Raw genomic sequence first — 27,581 nt, forward strand, 5'->3', positions numbered from 1 at the left:
GGGTTTCAGCGCCGCGAACGCCAAGGACGCAGGTGTTTCCTCAGATTTGCCTTTTTTGGGTTTTTAAGCTGTGCCGGCAGTTGACACCCTGACTTGAACGAGGGGACCTGGAGAGAGGGGGCGCCCCTCAGCCTCCAGCGCCGACCCCCGCGCGCGGGTCCCGGGCGACGGTCTCACCCGCCTCTGGCGCGGGTCCAACTGGGCTTCCCGCGACTCTGGTGCCGCGCCGGCTGCGTGAGGGGGCGTGTCCCGCCGCCTGGCCACGCCCCCTCCCGGCGCGGCCCAATGGGACGGAGGCCCCGGCGGCCCCGCCCCCGCCGTGCCCGCGCGCCCAGCGCCCAGGTCTGGGCAGCCCGCCGCGAGGCAGCGGAGCAGCGGCCGGCGCTCGGATCTTGCCTGCGGGGTTGGTTCCTTCTGCTCGGCATGGCTGGTTACCTGCGGGTCGTGCGCTCGCTCGGCAGGGCGTCGGGCTCCGGGCCGGCGTGGGCGCCGGCCGCCTTGACGGGCCCCAACTTGCAGGAGCAGCCGCGGCGCCACTGTGAGTGCCAGAAGGGTCCGGGCGGGAGGGCGCGCGCCGGGCTCGCGACGTGGCGGCCTCCGGGAGGGAGCCGGGGAGCGCGATCGGGCCGATCGCAGGCAGGGGGGCCGCGGGTTTGGGCACACAAAGAGCCGGGGCCGGAGGACAGCCTCGCTCCGCGGCCCCCTGCCCCGAGCTCCCAGGCCGCGCCAGGCGCAGTGGCGGGGACTTGAAGGACGGTGGCAACTGGTGGCCCGGGCGATGCCAGCCCTGCGGCCCTGCGCGCGGGGGTTGGGGGCGGGGGGGGGAGCGGGCAGAGATCGGGGCTGCCTCGCGCACCCGATTTAACTGTATGGAGGTGCGGGGGGTGTCCCGGAGCAGGAGGGGATCCCACACGCGCTGGCGGGAGACGAGCAACCGGGTGGGGGCCGGAGCACCCCGCGAGCTGTTTCTGCTCAGACAAAGGCGGGAGGGAGGAGGCATCCACTTCCCGTTCCTTTTCAGCCAAGCGCGCTGTAACCCCTCCTGGCTGCCAGGCCCTCGTCAGCTATTTTTGGAGCCTTTTTATGCGACAGCTGGAGAAGCGTGCTTTTCATTTCCCCCTTTGTTTGGACTCCCCCCTTCTCCTTGTCGCTGCACTTGAGGCTCCATCCCAGGCCCTGTCCTTGGCTGGATTTGCCTTTTCTCGCGGGCCGGCTCCTGCGCTGCTCTTCGGCCCTGCCGGGCTCACCGATGCGGAGACTTTGTTCACAGCTCATGGGGTACCCTGAGCTCCCGGCTTAGCGGAGGAGACAGCGGTGGGGTCAATGGGAAGCAGGACGTAGCCTGAACCTCCATGATCAATGTAGGCTGCCCCTGCTGGTATGTGGGCACGGCCTGCACCCAGGCTCTCCACCGCCCGCTACAAATGGCAGGGAACAATGTAGGTCCCTTGTCCCGGTCTGATGCCTGTTGTCCCGGAAACCCCTATGCTCACCTGGCCAGGAGCCCCTTGGGGTGAGCCAGGAGAGTGAGGAAGAGGGGGTGGGGCTCACGCAGCCTGGCTCTCCTGCCAGTGTAGGTAATCTTTAACCCGGTGTGGGAGCAGCTGACTAGTGTTGGGGCCCCAGCACCCCCCAAGCCCACTTGCCAAGGAGAAAGGGGCGTTTCTGCTTTTGAACGTCTAGGATTTGTCTCTACAGGGTCAGCCCCCCAATCCCTAGGTTCCAAGTGCCCCCAAACCAAGTTTCCCATAGGCACCACCTTCAGCAAAAGATGGTGCAAGTTAGATACGGTCTCCAATTCTCCTTTTTATTGTGCATTGATGATTAAAAAAAATATAGATATATTTTTAATTTTTAAAAAGAAAGAAAAGAAATCCTGGCCTGTATGGCTCAGTTGGTTGGGCGTCATCTGGTCACCAAAATGTTTGGGTTCGATTCCCCATCAGGCATGGGTTTCAGACTCAATTGCCAGTAGGGGGCGTGCAGGAGGCAGCCAATTGATGTTTCACTCTCACATCGATGTTTCTCTCTCCCTTCCTCTCTTTCTAAAAAATCAATACAAAATATATTTTTAAAAAGAACCCCCACCCCCTCCACACACAAACAAGAAAACAAAGCACCTTCGTGGCCTGGATTTTGGTAACACATAAAAAGAGCAGGCAATCGCCGGTCCTTCCGAAAGTTGGTTATTAATGGGAAGAATGCCTGGTATTTGAGTTGGACGTGAGAGTGTACGATTCTGACCTCTGCTCGCTTGGTACCAGGCAACACTGGCAGAGACAAAGTAGTTGGCATTCCCCTTGATGACACGGAAAGAGTATTTTTGGGCTAAAACACCCTGTGTCTTTGCTGCCTGGTGGATCCCACACATGTCTCTTTCTAGTTGTGCAACTCAGGCCTCCAGCGACTGCTCCTGTTGTTCTGATACATTAGAGTTTGGGGATGTGACCGTGGGCTCCTTCTAACCACCTGTTGGGAGAATTACTCATCTAGCCTTCCTCCGTTCTACTCCTAGTGGGGGAACTTCTTAATTTTCTCGGCTGCCTTTTAACTCTTCAGATCTTGGTGACTTGCCTGGGCTCATAGATTCGAGGGAAATTTATTTAATGATGGTTCAAGGTTTTGCAAACCTAGTAGAGTTCTTTTTAAAAAAAAATACATTTTAATTGATTTCAGAGCGGAAGGGAGAGGGAGAAAGAGATAGAAAGAGATGGGAGAGAATCATTGATTGGCTGCCTCCTGCAGGCCCCCTACTGGGGGTTGAGCCTGTAACCTGCGGCAAGTGCCCTTGACCGGGAATCGAACCGTGACCTCCTGGTTCATAGGTCGATGCTTAACCATTGAGCCACACCAGCCTGGCTCAGTAGAGTTCTTATGTGCACATCACATAAGACCCCAGCTGCCCCTTCAGCGCTGTTTGGGTGATTGTGTTTAGGTCCAGTAGGTTTTGAAGAAAAGTCTCTCAAGAAAACCTGGGGCCTGTCCCCAAATCCTGTCTGTGAGGCCGAGGCCTCGTGCGCTGATGCCACTTAGGGTATGAGCTGGAAACTGCTCTCTGGTTCCTGGAAGTTGGACTCCGTGGCCTGCCCTGGACTTTACTCTTCTGCAAACCCAGGTGGAAAATGCCAGCAGGTGGCAAATATTCACACACTATAAATTGAGCTTCTCCCGTGCCTGGCACAATTCCCACCGTGTACATTTTTGATGGTCCGGTGCAGTCCGATGGTGAGAACTCGCTGGCCGCTCTGCGGCAATGCTTCCCGGGAGAGGGGGCGAGGGAAGCACATTCCATCCAAACAGGAGGTGAGAGCAGGGCAGCAGGCCCAACTGACCATACCTTGACATGCATTCATGCCTTCAGCAAATAGTGTGCTTCTGCCGTGTGTGCGCCAGGGACTGTGCGAGGTGCTAGGGACAGAGCTGGGAATAAGAGGCCCAGATTTCTGCCCTTCGTGGAGCTTAACTTCTAATGTGGAGACAGTAAACAAGATAGAAGTCTTGCCCTAACCGGTTTGGCTCAGTGGATAGAGCATCGGCCTGCGGACTCAAGAGTCCCGGGTTCGATTCCGGTCAAAGGCATGTGCCTTGGTTGCGGGCACATCCCCAGTGGGGAGTGTGCAGGAGGCAGCTGATCGATGTTTCGATGTTTCTAACTCTCTATCCCTCTCCCTTCCTCTCTGTAAAAAATCAATAAAATATATTTTTTAAAAAAAGATAGAAGTCTTGTTTACTGTGATATATGCTAACAGGAGAACAATGAGCAAGGAAGGTGTGTGTGAAAGTTTGCGTAGAAGAAGCAGGGCATTTCGTTATCTAGGGAAGAGTGAACTGCAGGGGTCAAGGTCTTGGTCCATGGAGTTCTATCGCCTGTGGGAGAAGCAGAGAGGAAAGCGTTCGCGCACGAAGGTGGCTCAGAGTCCATGATGGTGAGCGACAGATGATCTAGGTCAGGGGTGAGCAAACTTTTTGACTCGAGGGCCACAATGGGTTCTTAAACTGGACCGGAGGGCCGGAACAAAAGCATGGATGGAGTGTTTGTGTGAACTAATATAAATTCAAAGTAAACATCATTACATAAAAGGGCACGGTCTTTTTTTTTTTTTTTAGTTTTATTCATTTCAAACGGGCAGGATCCGGCCCGCGGGCCGTAGTTTGCCCACGGCTGGGCTAGGTGGTGAGGGTTGGGTGGTGGTGGTGTGGGGGGGCTTGCAGGCCATTTTTGAGGACCTCGGCCTTTACTCTGATTGAAAGGAGAGGCTTTGCAGGGTTTTCAGAGGAGTGTCATGACCTGCTTTGCATTAAAAAAAAACATATATATTTTTATTGATTTCAGAAAGAAAGGGAGAGGGAAAGATAGAAACATCAATGATGAGAGAGAATCATTGATCGGCTGCCTCCTACATACCGCCTACTGGGGACCGAGCCCACAACCCGAGCATGTGCCCTTGACTGGAATCGAACCTGGGACCCTCCAGTCTGCAGGCCGACACTCTATCCACTGAGCCAAAGCAGCCAGGGCTCCTGCTTTGCATTTTCGCAGGAGCACTCTGGCCTCAGGGACCTGGTAGGAGGTGAGAAGTAGTTGGATTCTGGATGTATTTTGAAGGAAGAACCAGTAGGGCTTTTTGATGGTTTGACTGTGGGTGTGAGAGAAAGGGAGGAAAGTACTAGAATGCCTTCCAAAATTGCTCCCGGAATTGGGGCTCCTTGTTCTGCTGGGCCGTGCTGGCTGAGTATGGGTAGGGATGCCGTAGAAGCAGTGGTCTTGCGGGCGGCTGCTGTTCCGGGTACCTTGAGCCTTGAGCTTGCAGCAGCAGGCAGATCCTGAAAACCAGGGATGGGTTTGGGCCCTGCGGGTGTGGGTCAGCGGTTGAGCGTCAACCCAGGAACCAAGAGATCGCAGGTTCGATTGTCGGTCAGGGCACATGCCTGGGTTGCAAATCCATCCCCAGTAGGGGGCGTGCAGGAGGCAGCCGATCAATGATTCCCCTCGTTGATGTTTCTATCTCTCCCTCTCCCTTCCTCTCTGAAATCAATGAAAATATATTAAAAAGAAAATAAAAATAAATCCTTACTTGGTGTTGGGTGCTGGGAGCCCCACACGGGGAGGACAGTTGGCCTAACGGACCTCCTGGGACTGCTGTAATTCCATCCCCACACCCTGGCCAGGAGGACAATGTTTGTGCAACGTCTCATCTGAAGATTTCATGGTGTCCCTTGGAGGCATTCAGGGAGGCCCAGCCTCTGTTCCTGGGATTTCAGGTTGCTTGTTGCCACTTGTCTCCCAGGGGGGCAGATGATGGGAATGTCTCCACCATATTTGGCTGAACAACAGCCATGCCTTAGGGCACTCTGAGAGACGCGTGGTAGGCCTGGCAGGGAGAGAGAGGCCGCCTCAGCTCAGCCCACCCCATCTGGGCCGAGAGCCAGCACGGGCTCAGCATGTGGAAGCAACTCATTCTTCAAGAGAGGCTGGATTTTTTTTCTATTCTTAATTTATTTTACTTTACTTTTTTTAAATTAAAAACTTTCTTTTCTTTTTTAAATATTTTTTATTGATTTCAGAGAGGAAGGGAGAGGGACACAGAGAGAGAAACATCAGTGATGAGAGAGAATCATTGATTGGCTGCTTCCTGCATGCCCCCTACTGGGGATCGAGCCCGTAACCTGGGCATGTGCCTTGGCCGGAATTGAACCTGGGACCCTTCAGTCCACAGGCCGACGCTCTATCCACTGAACCAAGCCATCCAGGGCTGAAAACTTCATTTTCAAATACAGTTTGCATTCAGTGTTATTTTGTATTTGTTTCAGGTACACACTGTGATAGTTGTTACACAATCATATACTTTACAAAATGTGCCTCCTATTTCCAGTCCCCACCTGGCACCACACATAATTACAATATTATCGACTACATTCCCCAGGCTGTACTTTACATCCCTGTAGCTATTCTGTAACTACCAACCTGTACTTCTCAATCCTGTCACCAGAAAGGCTGGATTTTTATGTTAAATCTTCTAAGGTGTTTAAATTTTTTTTTTGGACTGGTTTAATTTTTTTAATTGAATCTTTATTTCTTATGTTTTACTAGAGGCCCCGTGCACAAAATTTGTGAACAGGTAGGGTCCCTAGGGTTGGCCAGCAATCAGGGCCGATCGGGGCCTTCCAGCTGCTGGCCGGGGCCTTCCTTAGTAACGTGCCGCCCCCTGGTGGTCAGCACACGCCGTAGGGAATGAGGGGTCTCCCCATTGAACTCCCACGGGGACAATTTGCATATTAGGCTTCTGTATCTATAGATTGTACAAATGCATAACAGCAATTTCCATTTTACCCATTTTTAAGTCTGCAGTTCAGTAGTGTTCAGTATATTTACATTATTGTACAACCAATATCCAGAGCTTTTTCATCTTGCAAAACTAAAACTCTATACTTATTAAACAATAACTCCCCATTCCCCCCACCCCGGCCCCCGGCAACCACCTTTCTGCTTTCTGTTTCTATGACTTTGATTTCGTTAGGCACCTCATATAAGGCGAATCTGTCTTTTTGTGACTGGCTTGTTTCACTTAGCACCATGTCTGAAGGCCTTAAGGTTCATCTGTGTTGTGGCATGTGTGACCAGATTGCCTTCCTTTGCAAGGCTGAATAATATTCCATTGCATGTACGTTCTGCCATAAAAATATCAAGTTAAAATTCATTGCCCTTCTGAGTAAGGTACAGACAGGAATTGTAAAAAGCTTAGTTATTAAATCCTTACATATTTAATACTACTTCTAATTTATCATAGGAGTTGCTTCCCCAAAATGTTAAACGCCTGCTGGATTGAAAGAGTGTTTGGGAAAGATGGTAATTTTTTTTTAGAGAGAAAGAAACATTGATTTGTTGTTTCACTTTTTTGGCATTCATTGGTAGATTCTTGTATGAGCCCTGACTGGGGGTTGAACCCGAAACCTTGGAGTATCTGGTAACACTTTAACTCACTGAGCTACCTGGCCAGGCCTGCAATATTGTCCTATAAACTATACCACAGGGTAAGAGATACAAAGTCAACTTTGTGCAATTGAAACAAAAGAACAAGCAGCAAAAGCTGTTGGGGTAGGTCCCACATCACTAACACATGGAGTCGCTTCCCTTTTTAGTTTTAAAGCAGGTACATCCATGGTTAAGGAGTGAGGAGCCCAGTCTTAGAAAACTTGGAATCATGAACGTTGTTCAGCCTTTAGGAGGAAAATTTTTCTTAATTCTCCTGGATTAGCTTCCGAGTCCTGTTCTTCTCTTTTTTTAAAAATATGTTTTTAGCCGAAACTGGTTTGGCTCAGTGGATAGAGCATCGGCCTGCGGACTGAAAGGTCCCAGGTTCGATTCCGGTCAAGGGCATGTACCTGGGTTGCGGGCACATCCCCGGTGGGGGATGTGCAGGAGGCGGCTGATCGATGTTTCTCTCTCATCGATGTTTCTGACTCTCTATCTCTCTCCCTTCCTCTCTGTAAAAAATCAATAAAATATATTAAAAAATAAAAAATAAAATAAAAAAATAAAAATATGTTTTTATTGATTTTAGAGAGGAAGGGAGAGGGAGAGAGAGATAGAGACATCATGATGAGTGAGAATCATTAATCGGCTGCCTCCTGCACGCCCCCTACTGGGGATCGAGCCCGCAACCTGGGCATGTGACCTCCTGGTTCATAGGTCGACAGTCAACCACTGAGCCACACCAGCCGGGCCTGTTCTCCAGAAGGTCCAGGCCACATTTGGTTTGTTCATTCTTCCGTTGATGGACACTTGGGTTGCTCCGCACTCTTGGCTATTGTGCGTAATGCTGATAGGAATATGGGTGTACAAGACCCTGCTTTCGATTCTTCCAGATATATATCCAAAAGTAGGACTGGTGGGTCACATGGTGATTCTAGTTTTTGTTTTTAAATATATTTTTATTGATTTCAGAGAGGAAGAGAGAGGGAGAGAGAGATAGAAACATCAATGATGAGCCGTGGCCGGTTTGGCTCAGTGGATGGAGCGTCGGCCTGCGGACTCAAGGGTCCCGGGTTCGGTTCCGGTCAAGGGCATGTGCCTTGGTTGCGGGCACATCCCCAGTGGGGGGTGTGCAGGAGGCAGTTGATTGATGTTTCTCTCTCATTGATGTTTCTAACTATCTCTGTCCCTTCCTCTCTGTAAAAAAGTCAATAAAATATATTTTTTAAAAAAAGAAACATCAATGATGGGAGAGAATCATTGACCCACTGCCTCCTGCATGCCCCACACTGGGGATTGAGCCTGCAACCCGGGCATGTGCCCTGACTGGGAATTAAACCTCGACCTCTCGGTTCTCAGGTCAATGCTGAGCCGCTGAGCCACGCCGGCCAGGCTCTAGTTTTTAATTTGTAGACAAGTGGCACAGTATGGAACTGTTTTCTGTAGCAGCTGCACGAGTTTACGTTCTCACCAGCCGTGCACAGGGTTCCAGTTTCTCCGCACCCTGCTCTGGTTCTCGTCACTGTTCCCAGCTCCTTGACCTTGACAAAGGCGCTGCTTGCTCTCTGCTCACTACCTGTAGGTCTTCCCTTCCATCCTCCCTCCTTGGGGGCGGGCACTATTGTGTTTTAGGTGCTTCAGGAAGAGGCGCTAAGCATCTGGTTGTAAGTAAGTGGGCCCTGTGGTCTCTGAGGGTTGGACTCCCGTGTGCACAGCTGTGACCTTGACATTCACCTCCCTCACGGAGGAAGCGCGGTGTCCACAGCCCACGAGCTGCCGGCATGAGCCCAACAAGTGTTGACTTGTTGTTTTCTGTTTGTTTGTGTGTTTGTTTCTTGATAGTAGCCATTCTAAGGGGTCCAGGTGGTATCTCGTTGTGGTTTTGATTTGAATTTCCCTAATGATTAGTGATGTTGAGCATGTTTTCACGCACTTGCTGGCTTTTTTATTTATCACTTTGGAGAACTATCTATGCAAGTCCTTTGCCCACTTGTTTTTTGGGATTTAAAAAAAATTTTTTTAAAAATATATATTGATTTCAGAGAGGAAGGGAGAGGGAGAGAGATAGAAACATCAATGATGAGAGAGAATCATCAATCGGCTGCCTCCTGCACGCCCCCCCAACTGGGGATCGAGCCTGCAACCCGGGCATGTGCCCTTGACTGGAATCGAACCCGGGACCCTTTAGTCTGTAGGCTGACGCTCTATCCACCGAGCCAAACCAGCTAGGGCTGGGATTTTGTTGTTGTTACAATCTCCTGATTTTAAACTGTGGCCACCAATTAATACTTAAGAAAAACACTATATGGGTCAAACAGAATGAGCCTGTGGGCCCTGTGGCCTCTGAGGGTTTGACTCCTGTGTGCACAGCTGTGACCTTGACATTCAACTCCCTCACGGAGGAAGCATGGTGTCCACAGCCCACGAGCTGCCGGCATGAAGCTAAAACTTGAATGGAGCTCAAGTGTGCAACCGCTAGGACTGGCCCCTAAATGAATCTCTCTCCTTAGGGGTCCTGATTAGGGTTCAATATGTTCTTTAAACATTGGATTGGCTCTCCTCAAATGAACTCATAGGAAGTGCTCCTAGAAATCAAGGTCGCCCTGCCACAGCCCAGTAGACTTTCTGCGGGTCCTAAAACCTGTTCCATCCAAGCTTTAGGCCACAAAGGGTGAAGGAATGCTGTAGCTTGGGCCCCAAATCCCTTGCTCTCCAGGGAGTGAAGCATTTCCTTCCAGTCTGTGTTGCTTTCTGCTTTTCTATGTCTGACTCACAAGGGCATTCGAGGCTGCACTTGAGCAAGGGATCTGCGTTCCCTCCTGTCTCTGAATAATCTTGACGCTTTTTTTTTTTAAGAGAAAAGAAGGGAGGGAGAGAGGGAAGAAACATCAATTTGTTGTTCCACTTATTTATGCTTTTGTTGGTTGCTTCTCGTATGTGCCCTGACCAGGGATCGAACCCACAACCTTGGCGTATCAGGACCACGCTCTAACCATCTGAGCTACCCACCCGGTTGCAGGTTTTGCATAGATGTCACTGATTCCTCCAGGCTGCGGGCGGAGGGGTGTTCTGGAGGGGTGTTCAACAAGCCGCCTCCAAGGCAGCCTGCACTGACGAATTAGATGGGCCATTTTCTTTTCTTTTTAAAAAAATATATTTTTGCCGAAACCGGTTTGGCTCAGTGGATAGAGCGTCGGCCTGCGGACTGAAAGGTCCCAGGTTCGATTCCGGTCAAGGGCATGTACCTGGGTTGCGGGCACATCCCCAATAGGAGATGTGCAGGAGGCAGCTGATCGATGTTTCTCTCTCATTGATGTTTCTAACTCTCTCTCTCTCTCCCTTCCTCTCTGTAAAAAATCAATAAAATATATTTAAATATATATATATATTTTTTTTTTATTCATCTCAGAGAGGAAAGAAGAGGGGGAGAGAGAGAGAGAAACCTCAGTGATAAGAGCATCATTGATCAGCTGCCTCCTGCACGCCCCCTACTTGGGGATCGAGCCCGCAACCCCGGGCATGTGCCCTTGACCGGAATCAAACCCGGGACCCTTCAGTCCGCAGGCCGATGCTCTAGCCACTGAGCCAAACCAGCTGGGGCTGGGCCATTTTCTTGAGTTTTCCTTGGAATACACTTCCCAGACTGTTGGTTTTTCTCGAGTCAGAATTTCCTTGAAGAGCTTCCCTGGCTCCGGTTCCCCCTCCGCCCTCCCTCTCGTCCAGTCTTGTGATGCTTCTCTGGCAGGATTGGCCGGCCTGAGCCACTCCGGCCAGTTCTGAGCTCCCTTCCCAGGCTGTGTCCTCTCCTGCAGGGTGCGAATCCTCCTGTTTTCAAACTGCAACCCGGGGACCTCAGCCTCCCCACGTTTAAAGTGGAGGTGATGATACTCCCGTGGGGAGGCGTGAATGGAATCCTGCAAACGGTGGGGGACACTGTCCGGTCCAGAGGAGGTGTTAATACAATCCCTCCTCATTGCAAGTTAGTCAGCTTCTCGGGTTGCAAGCAACAGACCGAGTGAGTGACAGGCCGAGTTTGAGAGGATGTTATTAGAAGGACGCAGGGAAGCCCTAGCCGGTTCGGCTCAGTGGATAGAGCATCGGCCTGCGGACCGAAGGGTCCCGGGTTCGATTCCGGTCAAGGGCACGTACCTCGGTTGCAGGCTCCTCCCTGGCCCGGGCTCGTGCAGGAGGCAACCAATCCATGTGTTTCTCTCACATCGATATTTCTCTCTGTCTTCCCCTCTCTCTTCTACTCTCTCTAAAAGTCAATGGAAAAAATACCTTCAGGTGAGGATTAAAAAAAAATTGGATTAGAGGGGATCGTGGGTTGCCTGGGGAACCAGGTGGCAGCAGCCCCCGGCAGCCTCTCCGGACGTGCTGCTGGACAGGGCGGCCCCGGCTGCTTCGAGTTCTCTGCCTTCAGATCCCCGGGGAGGAGATCTCAGTGGCCAGGCTGGCCACGCTCAGTGGCGGGTTCAGGTCCCCGAGCTGCCCGAGAGCTGTTCCTGGGTGTGAACACTGGGCAGCTGGGCCCGGCTGACCACTGCTCTCCCCTTGGGGCCGGGGGCTCCCTCCCCCTCCTCCCCAGGGGCCTCATGCCGTGTCTATGCCCCGTCCTAGATGCCGACAAGAGGATCAAGGTGGCCAAGCCGGTGGTGGAGATGGACGGCGATGAGATGACCCGTATTATCTGGCAGTTCATCAAGGACAAGGTAGTTCCCTCCGGAGTGGGTGGCAGCTCTCCCCGTGGTGGGCCAGGCTCAGCAAGCCGCCCAGCACAGGTCCTGCCCCACCCCCCCACCCCGCTTCAGGCCCCACCCATCACCTGATGCCTCTGTCCCCTGGTGGGTGGCCGCTGTCCTGTTTCCCTCCTCCCACCCATCCTTCCGCTGTGTCAGTCCACTCGTGGTTCTTGGGGCGTCTGGCAGCGGCCTGTGCTCGGCAGCCTGTGCCTCCTGCTGGTGCCGAAGCCTGCGTGTCCCAGTCTGTATCCACAATGGTGTGTGGATAGAGGCGCCAGGTTTGGAAAGGCCCGTATCCTGTCCCTCTCACCCCCTCTGTCCAACCTGCTGCCTCGAGGGGGTGAAGGAGCGCAGGGCTGGTGGGGGGGCAGCTGTGCCTGGAGTCACTTTTTCTTTTAATTTATTTTTTCTTTATTTTTTTAATTGATTTCAGAGAGGAAGGGAGAGGGAGAGAGAGAGAGAAACATCCATGATGAGAGAGAATTATTGATCGTCTGCCTCCTGCGTGTCCTCTACTGGGGGTGGAGCCCGCAACCGGGGCATGTGCCCTGACCAGAATCGAACCGTGATCTCCTGGTTCATAGGTCGACGCTCAACCACTGAGCCATGTCTGCCGGCTGGAGGTCACCTTTTCTGAGTGGCTCAGGGATGTCTTTGTGAGGGGTGGCCGTGGTGCGCTCTGCAGGGCAGGGACTTGTTTGAGCCACCACAGCACGTGGTTCCCAGGGAGGCTTCTTGGCTTCTCCAAGTCACTGGGTGCTGCCTGGGAGAGTGTATTGTCCACGTGAAGACCCTACAATTTATCTATGTCCACAAGGAGAAGGTTGAGAAGCGCCATTTCTGAATGGGGGAGATGAGGGAGCCCACTGTTGTAGGGGTGGGGAACCTTTTTTCTGCCAAGGGCCATTTGGATGTTTTTAACAACATTCATGGGCCATACTAAATTGTCGGCTTAAAAATTATCCTGCTAAAAGAAAAAAATTTTCCTGCTATGTTTGGTCAAACATTTATTTATTTATTTTTTAAAATATTTCTTTATTGATTTCAGGGAGGAAGGGAGAGGGATAGACAGATAGAAACATCACGGATGAGAGAGAATCATGGATCGGCTGCCTCCTGCACACCCTCCACTGGGGATCGAGCCTGCAACCCAGGCATGTGCCCTTGGCCGGAATCGAACCTGGGACCCTTCAGTCCTCAGGCCGATGCTCTATCCACTGAGCCAAGCCGGCCAGGGCCAGTCAAACATTTAATTAACTGACCCCTAATGTCTTGGCAGAACCAGACCAAATGATTCCGTGGGCCTTATACAGCCTGTAGGCCAGAGGTTCCCCATCCCTCGCTTATTTATTTATTTATTTATTTATTTATTTATTTCAAATATATTTAGTTGATTTCAGAGAGGAAGGGAGAGGGAGCGATGGAAACATGAATGGTGAGAGACTCATTGATCGGTTGCCTCCTGCACACCCCACACTGGGCATCGAGCCCACAACCTGGGCATGTTCCCTGACTGGGAATCGAACCTGGCCACCTGGTTCCTAGGTCGACGCTCAACCACTGGGTCCCACCTCTGGTTTGAGAATAGCGATGCACTTGGAGTTTGGGGTTTGGCTGAGTTGATGGGCCATGGCGGGGGCATATGGTCCGTGCTAGGGGATGAGCCCTCTGCCGGGCTGCCGGCCTCTCTCCGGAGCCCCGGCCTCCAGCCGGCTTTGGCCGGGCCCCACCGAGGAATGGCTGACTCTTGCCCTCTGCTGCGTTGCCCCTCCCTCCGCTGGCCTTCCCTCGTCCCTGCCCTGACTGAGTGTCCCCTGCCGCGGCCTGCACACGCCCCTGAGCCATCGTATCTGGGCTGACGCCTTGGCCTGGCCTCTGTCTCTAGCTCATCCTGCCCCACGTGGATGTCCAGCTCAAGTATTTCGACCTGGGGCTCCCAAACCGTGACAAGACTGACGACCAGGTCACCATCGACTCCGCGTTGGCCACCCAGAAGTACAGCGTGGCTGTCAAGTGCGCCACCATCACTCCCGACGAGGCCCGTGTGGAAGGTGCGGGGGCCTGCGGGGTGGGTGGGCTGGGACGTGACCCCAGTCTCCCTGCGAGTGCCTGGGCGACAGTGGTCCCTGTAGATGGGGCTGGGGAGGGGCGGTTAAGGGGCTGGCTTCAGCTTCCACAGTCGGGGTGTGATCGAGCAGAGACCAGAATCCGTTCCCTGCTCCCGGGCCCGTGGGGTTTCTGCTGTGATGAGCGGCTCTGGCCAGTGGAGGTGCCATCGGTGACAGGGAGGAGGAGGAGGAAGCTGACGCTGATGCTGTCACAGTGAGAATGGCGCTTGGCCAATGGTAGCTGCCCCTCTGGCCTCCTGGACTGTTTTGCAGGCCGGTGGACAGAGAGACCTGGGCCACCTCTGTCCAGAGGAGGACTGTGTGCCAAGCCTGGATTCTTCAGATCCTTTGGGGCTCCGGGGAACGTTACTAGCGTCCTGCCACGGTCTTGGCATCGCAGGTCCACCCCTGCCCCTGTGCCCATATAGGGGTCTCAGCGAGGTGCCCCCCTCCAGGCTTGACTGGCTGCTGTCCCTGGTCCTGAGGGCTGTTCTGGAGGCTTCCATGAAATGACAATGGTGTGTGGATAGAGGGGCCAGGTTTGGAAAGGCCAAGGAATGGTGATGTAGGAGTTTGCAGAGTTCTGTCCCCCTAATTCCAGCAGAATCAGGACCCTAGAAGGAAGCATTCAAGACCATCCCGCCCCTTCCCACCCCCCCAGGCCTCCTCCTGTCTTTTGGGTTGTACTGACCTTAGGGTATTGGAATCATTTTAGTGCTAAGCTCTTCTCTCACAAGTTTTCCTTTTTATTCTCCCGAACCCTGGGATGTATATATCACCATTTTCTGGATAAGGGTGTTGAAGGTCACAGTCTTAATAACTCAGGCCCGGCCTTGCGATTAGTGGCGGTTCTGCAGCCAGAACCAGAGCATCCGGGGTGAGGCCGTGTGCTGCCAGGGTTCATCGGGCTGAGCTACACGTCCCAGTACCATGTGGGAGTAACAGTAGTCAGACCACGTGCCAGGCACTGTTCTAGGCACTTCATGTATGAGTTCATTTAATCCTCACAGCGATCCAAAAGATTAGGTGTTTTATCACTACTTTCTTCTCTTTTTTAAAATATATTTTTATTTCCAAGAGGAAAGGAGAGGGAGATAGAAACATCAATGATCAGAGAGAATCATGGATCGGCTGCCTCCTGCACGCCCCCCACTGGGGATCGAGCCTGCAACCCGGGCATGTGCCCTTGACCTGAATAGAACCCGGGACCCTTCAGTCCACAGGCTCACAGTCAGAGGTGGTGGAGTGGACCTGGAGCCAGGCAGTGTGGTTCTGGGGCCCACACATTCCCACTCTAGAGCAGTGGTTCTCAACCTTGGCTGCACATTAGAGTCACCTGGGAATCTTTTTTTAAAATCCTGATTTCTGGGCCTCGTCCTCCGGAAATTTTGTTTCTTTGTTACTCATGTTGTGGCCCCACCCCATAACAAAGGCACAGAATTTCCAGAGGACGAGGCCCAGAAATCAGGATTTTAAAAAGATTCCCAGGTGATTCTAATGTGCAGCCAAGGTTGAGAACCACTGCTTTAGACTCTTCCCCGGGATCATTTGTAGGACCCTCCCCTGCCTGTGCTCTTGCTCGGGGGGGTTCCGATTCTGGCTGGAAGGTAGGGGCTGCGGTGGGGCCACTTCATCTCTGCTCTCCTAGAGTTCAAGCTGAAGAAGATGTGGAAGAGCCCCAACGGAACCATCCGGAACATCCTGGGCGGGACCGTCTTCCGGGAGCCCATTATCTGCAAGAACATCCCCCGCCTCGTCCCTGGCTGGACCATGCCCATCACCATTGGCAGGCACGCCCATGGCGACCAGGTGGGCCGAGGCGGGAGTTGGGCTCTGCTGGCCCGGGACCCCCTTCCGTCCGGAGCCCCCGGCCTGAGCCACCCTCTCGTCTTCTGCAGTACAAGGCCACGGACTTTGTGGCCGACCGCGCCGGCACCTTCAAGATGGTGTTCACGCCCAAGGATGGCAGCAGCGCCAAGGAGTGGGAGGTGTTCAACTTCCCTGCTGGCGGCGTGGGCATGGGCATGTACAACACTGACGAGGTGAGGCCGGCTCTCTGCTCCAGGCTTGTCTCTGCCAGCCGGACTGGTTCCCGCTAACGGTCTAGCCTGACCACCTCTGAGCCAATCACAGAGGCCCCGAGAGAGAGGAGGCGCTCTGATTGGATCAGCCAGACACACAGCGTCCTCTAGAGACAGATCCCAGCCCAGCCATATGGTCTCAGACAGGGGTCCTCAAACTACGGCCCGCGGGCCACATGCAAATACAAATATTGTATTTGTTCCCGTTTTGTTTTGTTTTTTTACTTCAAAATAAGATATGTGCAGTGTGCTTAGGAATTTGTTCATAGTTTTTTTGTTTTTTAAACTAGAGTCCGGCCCTCCAACGGTCTGAGGGACAGTGAACTGGCCCCCTGTTTAAAAAGTTTGCGGCCGAAACCGGTTTGGCTCAGTGGATAGAGCGTCGGCCTGCGGACTGAGGGGTCCCAGGTTCGATTCCGGTCAGGGGCATGGACCTTGGTTGCGGGCACATCCCCAGTAGATGTGCAGGAAGCAGCTGATCGATGTTTCTCTCTCATCGATGTTTCTAACTCTCTATTCCTCTCCCTTCCTCTCTGTAAAAAATCAATAAAATATATTAAAAAAAAAAAAGTTTGAGGACCCCTGGTCTAAGAGTTGCAGAGGGGGAGGTAGCTTTGCAAAGCAAAGCTGGGGGACTGTGTCCCCCCAGAAGTTGGGAGGGGGAAGCTGGACCAGCAGAAATAGCAGATGCGTGCTGAAGGTGGCTGGATGAGCCCAGATTGCAGGAGAGGGGCGTGTGGAGGGAAGGGGTGCCATCCCCGGGCGGGGCCTGGCCCTGGGGGACCAGGCCAGCAACCCGTCTCTCTCCCTGCAGTCCATCTCGGGCTTTGCGCACAGCTGCTTCCAGTACGCCATCCAGAAGAAGTGGCCGCTGTACATGAGCACAAAGAACACCATTCTGAAAGCCTACGACGGGCGCTTCAAGGACATCTTCCAGGAGATCTATGAGAAGTAACAGCCGCTCCCTTGATAAGATGCCCCAGCCCTCCCTCCTGGTCCCCCCCCAACCCCATCCCTCATCCTACCCCCGGAAGGGCGCTGTCCCCGTGCATTTGGCTCAGGAAGGGATCCCCCAATCCATCAGCCTCCCGCCTTCCTCCCCACAACAGGCCCCTTTGCTTCCAGGCATTATAAGACCGAGTTCGAGAAGAATAAGATCTGGTACGAGCACCGGCTCATTGATGACATGGTGGCTCAGGTCCTCAAGTCTTCAGGCGGCTTTGTGTGGGCCTGCAAGAACTATGATGGAGACGTGCAGTCCGACATCCTGGCCCAGGGTACGCCGGGAGCCCCCTGCTCCCTGTGGGGGTGGGTCCTTCGGCCTCTCTGGCCGAGGTCATTTTTAGACCCTTTTGGTAGAAAAGTTCCTCCAGGGTAGCAGCAGCACCCGGGCTTGCCGGCTCCTTGCAAGGTCCCCTGTGGACAGCAGGGGGCAGGAGCTCCCCGGGAGCTGTGTGAGGAAGGATCGCAAATTCTGCTGGGACGGGTGTATTACTAAGGCTGTCATTGAAGGGAAGGGAGGAACCGGGACTTCAGGTTCTCAGGGGCTAGGCGTGTTGACCCTGAGGTTCCTGTCCAGGGAGGGGCCGAGTAACTAGGTTTGGCTCCAGGGGAACCAAATGGGATTGAGCAATCTGGGTGCTCTTTATTTATTATCATTTTAAAATATATTTTTATTGATTTCAGAGAGGGAGGGAGAGGGGGAGAGAGAGATAGAAACATCCATGATGAGAGAGAATCATGGATCGGCTGCCTCCAGCACGTCCCCTACTGGGGATTGAGCCCACAACCTGGGCATGTGCCCTTGACTGGAGTCGAACTTGGGACCCTTCAGTCCGCAGGCCAACCAACACTTTATCCATTGAGCCAAACTGGCTAGGGCGGGTGCTCTTTAAATTGCAGAGAATTTTTTTTGCGCGGTAAACCTTTTATTTATTTATTTAATCCTCACCCGAGGATATTTCTCCATTGATTTTTTTAGGGAGAGTGGAAGAGAGAGGGAAAGACAGAGAGAAATATCGATGTGAGAGAAACACATCGATTGGTTGCCTCCTGCACGCGCCCCGACCAGGGCCCGGGCCGGGGAGGAGCCTGCAGCCAAGGTGCGTGCCCTTGACCGGAATCGAACCCGGGCCCCTTCGGCCTGCAGGCCGACGCTCTATCCTCTGAGCCAAACCGGCCAGGGCATGCACAGTCAACCTTTCAGATGTAGGAGAATATCAGGGAAGATGGAAAAACCCTCCATCTCAAAGGTAAATCAGATCCCAGCGGAGAGGAACCGTAAGGAATCGCCCAAAGGCTTTACAAAGCTTTGAGACCATCTGCCTTTTCATCGCGGCCTGGCCTTTGGCTTTATTTTGAAAAGTTCAGTGGTGATCCTCGCAGTAGCACGATGCCCATCTGGGCTGGAAGGATGAAAAGCCACAGCAGGCAAGAGAAAGGCGCGACAGTGACCCCTAAATAGATAAGGAATTCGTGAGTGGGAAGGTCCAGGGAGCAGCGGAGACGGGACCCCCTCCCCCTGCGCCAATAGCAAAACTTCCTAGACAGGTCGTTTCCCTAGAGCAGGGGTCCTCAAACTACGGCCCACAGGCCACATGCAAATACAAATATTGTATTTGTTCCCGTTTTGTTTTTTTACTTCAAAATAAGATATGTGCAGTGTGCATAGGAATTTGTTCATAGTTTTTTTTTTAAACTATAGTCCGGCCCTCCAACGGTCTGAGGGACAGTGAACTGGCCCCCTGTTTAAAAAGTTTGAGGACCCCTGCCCTAGAGAGCTTGCCCGCTTTTCCTTCCTTGGGACTTGACCATTCTTACGTTGGTGCCGTGGGGATCTTGGCAACAGAGAAGCTTCGCACGTGGATTTGGGAAGAATTGGAAACTTACCACAAAGCTTGCAAGTAGCCGGAAAGAGCAGCAGATAAAAGCAGTCGCTGGGAATGCTGCCAGCAGGCTTCCTTCCTTCTGCTCCAACGTGCCTCCCGGCCACGGGCTGGGCTGGGTGCGCAGAACTCTGTGGGGTCTTGGGCCCCAGGGGCCACGGGGCTGTGGGACACCTGGAGGTGGGGCCACAGGCCCAGGTGTTCCGCTTCAAATTCACCCTTTTGCAAAGCAAATTCACCCTTTTGCAAAGCTAACTAGATTTGCAAAAGGGTAGGTTTGGAGTGGAAAGTCTGTCTATGCTAACGGGCCAGCTCTCGCCACCTGTGAGTGCTCCCCTGCCCTGTGCTGGGCCCTGGAGTCCCAAGACCAGGGTGGACAAACCAGAAACAGTGCCTGCCCTACCCCCTACCCCCAACCCCCAGGGTGGGCGGAGTCATAAGTTGAGTGACAGGCGGAAGGCAGGTGGGCTGGATCCAGGCGACTGGAGGCGAGGCGCCCACACTCAGAGGAGGCTCTTCCCACCTTCAGGCTTTGGCTCCCTGGGGCTGATGACGTCCGTGCTGGTCTGCCCTGACGGAAAGACCATCGAGGCTGAGGCTGCTCACGGGACAGTCACGCGCCACTATCGGGAGCACCAGAAGGTACGTGGGGAGCGTGCCACACGGGCTGGGAGGACGGGCCCGGCCCTGTCAATCGAGGGCTGGGAAGCTGCCTCTGGGTTAACCCCCTTTGTTGGCTTTTGGGCTCTTAATTCCCCTGCGCCCGCTGCCCCCAGGGCCGGCCGACCAGCACCAACCCCATCGCCAGCATCTTCGCCTGGACGCGGGGCCTGGAGCACCGGGGGAAGCTGGACGGGAACCAGGACCTCATCAGGTGAGCCCGGAAGAGGGGCAGCGCCGGCCCCGGGGCAGGTTCCGGGCCGGATGCTGCCCAGCCCAGGGCTCACTCTGCACCGCCCCCTGCAGGTTTTCCCAGACCCTGGAGAAGGTGTGCGTGCAGACTGTGGAGAGCGGAGCCATGACCAAGGACCTGGCGGGCTGCATCCACGGGCTCAGCAAGTGCGTGGCCGGGGTGGAGGGCAGGGCTGGCCTTCCGGGGCCTCGGGGGCCAGTGGGCAAAAGCTGAGGGACCCTTCTTAGAGGCCCCCCCCCCTTTTTTTTATTGATTTCAGAGAGGAAGGGAGAGGGGGAGAGAGAGAAAAACATCAATGATGAGAATCATGGATCGGCTGCCTCCTGCACGCCCCCTACTGGGGATCGAGCCCACAACCCGGGCATGTGCCCTGACCGGGAATCGAACCTGGGACCCTCCAGTCCACAGGCCGACGCTCTATCCATTGAGCCACACCGGCTAGGGCGAGGCCCCCGTCTTTGGTCAGCTTCGCCACCAGGAGCCTGGGGTCAGGACAGGTCCACAGCCCTGAGGGATGGCTCTGGCCAACCTTCCCAGACCAGGCCCCCTGATTGGTCCCCATCCACCCGCGCCGGCACCCATCTCCCCACTTCTCCCAGGGGACCTTGTACCCAGCGGCCCATTCACCTGCCAGAGAACAGGCAGACCTTCCCAGGCTCCCGCTGACTTGGCCGCGGCCCCTTGGCGGCGGGCGGCGGGGGACCTGTGACCCGCAGGTGGCCCGGCCACACCCCTCCCCACAGGGGCTGCCATCAAGACCCCCAAGCTCGGGCTCTGCCCCTCACTCGGGTGGTGTTCTCTCGCCAGCGTGAAGCTGAACGAACACTTCCTGAACACCTCGGACTTCCTGGACACCATCAAGAACAACCTGGACAAAGCCCTGGGGCAGAAGTAGGGGCGGCGAACGCGCCCGGCCGCGGCGGCGGGCCCCGGTCCCGGGCTCGCCGAGGGTGAGCCTCAGCCCTCTCAGGAGGCCTTTCTGGGGGACGTTTTTTTATAAGCGACATGTTTTTCCAAGTCTCTGCGCTGCCCCTCGCGGAGGTGACGGGAGGCAGGAGCGGTGTGTTTTACCTCAGCCCGTCAGTATGTTCCGCAGACTGTAATTTATATCGCCTTGGAACACGTGGTGCCATATTTAGCTACTAAAACCTCTTCACAAAGCTGTCTGCTGTGTTTGTCCCTCAGGGGAGGAGGCAGCTGGGGCCCGGAGGGCGGGGGCTCCACGGGGACAGGAGGTCTGTCCCAGGCTCCATCCAGTCCTGGGCCCCGTGGGGGGAGGGGACCGAGCAGGATGCTCCAGGGCCCCCCCCCCCCCCCCAGTAGCCGCTGGGACTCTGGGGCCGCAGGCCTGTGGGCTCCCTGGAATTTCCTAGCGTGGTTCCTGTATCGTTTGGGGGTCATCACTTCTCCATAGATATAGGTTGTATTTTTTTTTCTCTCCAGTTCTCACCTTCTAAACATCTCCAGAGCCCTTGCCCTTTTCTTGGTACTGAAAACAGGCTCCCCCCCCCCCCCCCCCCTTGGCAGCCGCCTCTGGTTCTCCACTCACAGCTGCTGGGGGGCTGGGGGCTGGGGGTATGAATGGCCCCCGTGGGGTCTGGGATGCTGAGCCCCGGACTTGAGTTCATCTCCTCCATTCTTTTTCTTTTTTTTTTTTTTGTTTTGCATGTATATTTTTATTGATTTCAGAAAAAGAGAGAGAGAGAGAGAGAGAGGCATCTATGATGAGAGAGAATCATTGACCACCTGCCTCCTGCACGCCCCCTACTGGGGATCGAGCCCGCAATCCCGGCATGTGCCCTGACCTGGAATTGAGCCGTGACCTCCTGGTTCATGGGTCGATGCTTAAACACTGAGCCACGCCGGCCGGGTCACCTCCTCCCTCCTTTAGCAAAACTAGAAGAGTAAGGTGAGCACGCTTCTATAAAGTGAAATAGATCCCATTTACAGGGCTGTCCTTGTAGGACACTTTTCGTGTTAAAATGTCCCATATTCACTTGATGGACAAATAGTTGGCAACCCCAAGTCCATTTCCCACACGTTGGGGGACTCTTAGAGCTCCCGAAACCCAACAGTCGGGAACCTCGGTAGCTTTGAGATGGGCTGTAGCCACACACACACACACACGCACACACACATGCACACGCACACGCATATGCACACGCACACGTGCACACACATACACTGGCGCCCCCTTCTGTCCCAAGGGCCACCCTTCTTGGGTCACCGCCCTGGGCTCCCAGGGCCGTGGGAAGGAAGGCCGGCGTGCTCGCCCTGCTGGGCCCAGCTCCTCGGGGGAAGCTCGGGGTTTCCGGCCCCTCATGCCCATCAGTAGCAAAGGGCTGGCGGCTCCCCAGAATGCACAGCCTCGGAAACCCAGCTCGGCATGGTGAGCTGGCTTCTGTCCCGGGCCCTGCGGGTGGGCAAGGAGGGGAAGCGTTTTTCTCTGCCAGTGGTTGGAATTCTGGGGCCTTGGTCCGCGCCCCCTCGCTTGGGCTCGGAGCAGCTCCCTGGGGGCGCCTGGCTCTGCCGGGGGTTCACTCTGGTGGGTGCGAAGGATGGTGTGGGTCTCCTCCGGTCCCCAGAGAGCGATGCCCTGCTGGATAGGGCTGCAAAGCTTTTCTTTTTAAATATATTTATTGATTTTTTTTTACAGAGAGGAAGGGAGAGAGATTGAGAGTCAGAAACATCGATGAGAGAGAAACATCGATCAGCTGCCTCCTGCACACCGCCTACTGGGGATATGCCCGCAACCAAGGTACATGCCCTTGACCGGAATCGAACCCGGGACCCTTCAGTCCACAGGCCGACGCTCTATCCACTGAGCCAAACCAGTCACGGCAAAGCTTTTCTTTTTTAAAAAAATATATATTTACTGATTTCAGGGAGGAAAGGAAAGGGAGAGATAGAAACATCAATGAGAGAATCATTGCTCAGCTGCCTCCTGCACACCCGGACTGGGGATGGAGCCCACAACCCCGGCATGTGCCCTGACCGGAATTGAACCCTGACCTTCTGGTTCATATGTTGACACTCAACCACGGAGTCACACCAGCTGGGGGGGCTGCACAGCTTTGTGAGGAGTTCCTCCCGGGGGGAGTGGGGAAGACCAGGTCCCCGAGAACCACGGGAAGAAGCACCCGCAGTCGCCTCACTAAAGAATATTCATTTATTTATAATTATTGCTAAGTAAACTTCTCTTTCCAACAGGAACATAAAAACACAGTAGGGCTTTGCACAAGTGGGATTTCTAAACAGTTGGTTTGTATACACGTCAAAATAAGTTAGAATGGAATTCATCCAGGAGTTTCCAAGTTACCCGAGAGGCCTCACACCTCGTTTGCAAAGGTTGGGGGCGAGGGGTGAGGACAGGAGCCTTGCCAAGACCACCCCCCCTCCCCCCCCCAACTCAAATCGTGAGTTGTGCTGTCCCCTCTCTTAGCTTCGCCCAGGTCCAAGGCACAGGGCCAGGGCGTTCAAGTATCAAACTCGCAGGCGGCCGGTGGGAAGGAGAGCCCCACCCGGGGCCCGCACCTTCTCCCTTGGGTTTTCCGAGACCAAGGCCACTGCGCTGGCGGAGGGAGGAGGAGGAGGAGGAGGAGGAGGAGGAGGAGGTACAGGGTTCTTTTTGGTACCAGGGGAGAGAGACGATGTGGGAAGAGGTAGTTTGCAGGGGTGATGCGTCTCAGCAGGAGAAAATGTCTTCTACAGTGATGGGGTCATCTCGGCGGGCACCGGGGGCCGGGGGGCCGGAGAGCCACACTTGGGGAGAGGTCCCCGTGGCCCCCAACTTCTCATCTGTTGCTTAGTGTGAGCTGCAGCAGAGAAGGAGGGGCCCCTGGCTGCCTGACCCCCGAGGCCGCCCTGTGCTCCCCTCAGTCCTGATCGCAGCCACCCTGAGGCCGGGCTGGGCCCTCCACTAAGGGACAGCCTTCGACGGGGGCCAGAGGGGTCCCTCACCCCCAGCTGTTCCCCCCACCTGGTTCCTGGGCTGAAGTTGGCGGCTTCACCTCCTTCTGTGCCTTCGGGGGCAGCCCTGCCCGCCCCTCCCCAAGGAGGCCTCCTGAGGCTGTGGGCGGGGTCTGGGTGCCCTGGTTCCTGAATGTGCTATTTCCCTGCCCCGGGGCCTGCAGCCTCCAGTTCCAGGGGCAGGAGCTGGCTGGGGACAGCCTGGGGAGGGAGCCAGCTGCTGACCGGGCTCTGGTCTCTGGTGGGTGATGCAGAGTGAGTCACTGGCGAGGGGCCGGGTGGGGGTAGAGGGCCTGCCCCGTGCCTCCTCCTGCCTCCCACCCGCCTCCTGAGCCTCCCTGCCGGCAGCTGGGCCCCCAGGGCCGGAGCACAGCCCCCCCCCCCGCCCCCCGCCCCAGGCTGGGGGCACACAAGAAAGCTTCCACTGGGGAAGAAGAAAACGGTCTCCATCAGAAAAGGTTATAGGCGACACAGAGTTGAAAAGGAAAAGCATGAGATAAATTACCTTCCAAAGACCCCCCCCCCCCAAAAAAATCTTTTTTTCCTCTATGGTCTTCATTTTCCTTTTTAAATGTTGCTGTTCCTGGGAGCCCGCAGACTCGGCTGTCCCGCCCTCAGCGTGGATACTTGTTCCACCTTAAATAAGACCAATGCTCCGGCCCCACCCCGGGCAGCCTCGCTCAAGGGGCCTCGGCCTGGCCTGTCCCTGGCCTGTCCTTGTGTGGCCGGACCACGGCGTGGCCCGGCTCAGCTTGCATTGGGGACCCTGAGCTGGGACACTCTGTGTGTGGTGCCCCAGCTAAGACAGAACCGGGTGACGTCTGCCTAAACCCACCTTAGGGCGGTCAGAGGGGGGCCTGCTGGGAGTTGGCTGGAGAAGGCGTTCGCTGGGGGTGGGCTGCACCCTGCTATCCCGCCGGCCGGCCAGGTTGGGGCCGCATGCGCACCTGGCTCCAGGGGGCGCTGGGGAGGCACCGGGAGGTAGAAGGCGGCGGCCTGCCTGGCTGTCGGCGGGCAGGGTGGGGAAGACGGCTCTGGGCCTGGGCTGTTCCCAACCCCGGGGGCTCGTGGGTCCGGGCGGGCAGTGCTGGCCAGCTGGGAGCCCCCACATCCCTGGAGGCAGGCAGGGGGGAACCAGGCCTGGCTCAAGCGATCCCTATTCCAGTGTCAGGACCCCAGCGGGGCCATCAGCTCGGCCCTGCGCACCCTGGCTGCCCCAGCGCGGCTGGGCTTGGGGACCCCTGAGAACCTGTGCCCTGTGCCGTCCCTTTCCCCGACCCTCCCACGGCAGCAGGCCCAGGTTCACGGCCGAGGCCAGTGGTACAGTCCATTTGGTCTACAAGTCCCTGGTGGTGCAAAGGACTCCGTGTCTGGGGAGGGCTCCGGGCAGTGGGGCAGTAGCTCGATTCTCCGCTGCAGGAGCGCAGCCCGCGGGTCTCACCCCCACGCCCAGGCCCCCCTCCCCCGGTGCCGGGCGGCCCAGCTTTGCTATAGCACGTTGTAGTAGGCCATCTCCTTCATGGCCTGCTCGGTGAGGACGCTGGCCTCGGCGCTGCCGTCCACGCCCGCGTACGCGTAGGCATTCTCCTCAAAGTCCTCCATCTCCTGCTGGCCGTCCAGCTCCGAGGGGTCCGTGCCCGTCAGCTCCATCATGGGGTCTGCAAGACAGGGGCACAGTTAGCCCCACCGCCACCTCTCCCGGGAGGAGCCCGCGGCCCCCACACAGGAGGCGCCTGGCCTTTCTAAGGAAAGAACTTTACAGTCACTGTTTCCACAGGATTCGAGGCTGCCTCAGCCTTGCCCCTCGGGGAGGCCCCAGGCGCTTGTGGCTACTCTGATGGGTCATCAGACCTGAGCCTTCTGTGTGTGTGTGTGTTGGGGGGGGGGGTGGTGGTGGAGGGGTGCAGGCCTGGCCTTGGCCTCTTAGTCCTGCCTCTACTGTCTCTCCTAAGCCACTAAACGTATTTCCCTTCTGCAATGTTTCTCATCGGCCCCCTTTGCTGCACTGTGTCCCTTCTCGGCATCAGCAATCATTAAGCGCCTTCTGCATGCCGGGCACTGCACACACATCAGCTCGTGAGTGCTCACAGCGACCCCAGTTAGGAGGCCAAAGGGCAGGCCAGAGAGGTTCGTCAGCTTGTCAGGGGGACCCAGCAGGTGCTGCCAGCTTCATCCTCTGACCTCCTGTAGCACGGATGCTTCTTATTTTATCTTATTGATTTGAGCGGGAAAGCAACATCGATGTGCTGTTCCCCTTATTCATGGGTTACTTCTTACATGTGCCCTGACTGGGGATCGAACCCGCAACCCTGGGGTCGGGATGAGGCTCTAACCCACTGAGCTGCCCGGCCAGGGCCAGCATTTGCGCCTGAAGCCAGCTCTACCCAGTGGTCTCCCCGGGCCTTGCTCTCCAAGGACAAACACACCCCCAGGAAAGGCTAACACGGAGGAGGAGGCAAAAACTCTAAGAGGCCTGTAATTTTATCCAACTGAAATCTTATTCGAATGCTCTTACTGTCGGAACAAGAGCCAGACAGAAAACACACAGGAGGCCTGGGCTGTCTTCCAGTGAGTCATGGGGCAGGGGTGGGTGTGGGGGGGAGGGGCGGAGCCCGGGGGATGATCTGGGGACCCTGGGAGGGTGGGCACCAGGGCTGGGGCTAAGCCTTAGTGTGCATTCTGCCCCTGCCCACCTCGGACATGGAAGTGTTTGAAGGAGAAATGGATCCCAGACTGGGGTACCCTGATAAGTCTAAGGCAGGGCTGTCAACCCCAGCCCGACTAACATTTGGGGCCATCACTGGTTGTTGGGGGGCCCGTCCTGTGCATTGTAGGATGTTTAGCGGCATCCCTGGCCCCCGTCAGCTCCATGCCAGTAGTGACAACCAAACACGGGCCAAACATTCCTTGGGGGTAACTCCCCGCTCTGTTGAGAACTTCAGGTCTAAGGGCAAACCCCGCCCACCCCTTGCCCAATGAGTGGCCCAGGACAAAGCACGGAACCCCCGCTGGCCTGTGAACTCTTAGGATGAGGAAAGGCTGCCCTGTGAGTCCTCAGAATGTTCTTGTTGGCTTCACAGAGCAAAGGGGGAGCAGGCTCTTCCTCTCCCACCAGCAGCCATCCTAGGCCTGTGAGGACAATTGCACTTTTTGCCTTGGCTGCCGGGAAGCTCAGCGCCCCCTTCTCCCTGCCCACCAGACTTCCCACGGTGCACGTGGCGTTGGGACCTCACCTGGCTTCCCCTTATCTCTCCAGATGCCATTTTCCCATTTGATAATTTCCTTCCCGCCCCTTCATTTTACGTCATCTCTCAGTAATGAGATACGGTATCGTTCCCGCGTGTTGCGATTTGACACGAGTTACCTAACATCTCTGTCCTTGAGCATCCGCATCAGTAACACGGCGGCGATAACCACAGAGCCAATCTCACCTTCAGGGTCACGTGAGTGAATAAAGGCTTGGCACACAGTTCGCACTCAATAAACGGTATTCTTTTTATTATACGGTTTACGTGAGCCCGCTTAAATCCTTTGAAGAATACATGAACATCCCGTCGTCACCACCGTGGCCCTCCAGGGGGCCCCCTCTCCAGACCTGAGCCCACCCCAGCGAGGTCTCAGGCCTGGCCAGCCTCCCGCCTCCCCTAACGGGACAGGAGGCTCCAGCGTGCGCCGTGAGAGTCCCGCTCCTGGTCCGTCCGCTGCGCGTGGCCCACCCACCTTGGCTGTCCAGGCCGATGTCCATGACCCCGTGCTTGACCTTCATGTGCCGGCTCAAGTTGCCCTTGAGGTTGAACTTGCTGGAGCAGTAGGGGCACTTGAAGGGCTTGCTGCCCGCGTGCAGGTGCATGTGGCCCAGCAGGTTGTACATGCGGTTGAAGGACTTCCCGCACACCTGGAACACACCACG

The 27,581-nt window shown here is 55.5% G+C and overlaps 2 protein-coding genes across 4 annotated transcripts in view; one reads left to right on the forward strand and one right to left on the reverse strand.

The window, feature by feature from the left end:
• The first annotated feature begins 360 nt into the window (after positions 1-360).
• IDH2 (isocitrate dehydrogenase (NADP(+)) 2) lies at positions 361-20,862 on the forward strand. The gene is made up of 11 exons (XM_070400611.1): positions 361-538; positions 11,594-11,685; positions 13,601-13,766; positions 15,472-15,632; positions 15,722-15,865; positions 16,719-16,855; positions 17,030-17,181; positions 19,319-19,431; positions 19,566-19,663; positions 19,756-19,848; positions 20,510-20,862. The coding sequence occupies exons 1-11, from the start codon at positions 424-426 to the stop codon at positions 20,595-20,597; spliced, it is 1,359 nt and encodes a 452-aa protein (XP_070256712.1). The 5' UTR covers positions 361-423; the 3' UTR covers positions 20,598-20,862.
• A 1,990-nt stretch (positions 20,863-22,852) lies between these two features.
• The window catches only part of ZNF710 (zinc finger protein 710), a 73,164-nt gene continuing 68,435 nt past the window's right edge, over positions 22,853-27,581 (reverse strand). For 2 of the 3 annotated variants that reach the window (XM_070400608.1, XM_070400607.1), the window contains one exon: positions 27,180-27,566. In XM_070400608.1, the coding sequence (XP_070256709.1) occupies positions 27,180-27,566 (387 nt within the window). Of the gene's footprint in view, positions 25,330-27,179; positions 27,567-27,581 lie in introns of those variants that run through there. The other variant, XM_070400609.1, reaches the window with a different exon arrangement.

This window comes from Myotis yumanensis, unplaced genomic scaffold (genome assembly GCF_028538775.1).
Source record: "Myotis yumanensis isolate MYYU_CA2020_CCGP unplaced genomic scaffold, mMyoYum1.0.hap1 SCAF_20, whole genome shotgun sequence".
Classification (NCBI taxonomy): domain Eukaryota; kingdom Metazoa; phylum Chordata; class Mammalia; order Chiroptera; family Vespertilionidae; genus Myotis; species Myotis yumanensis.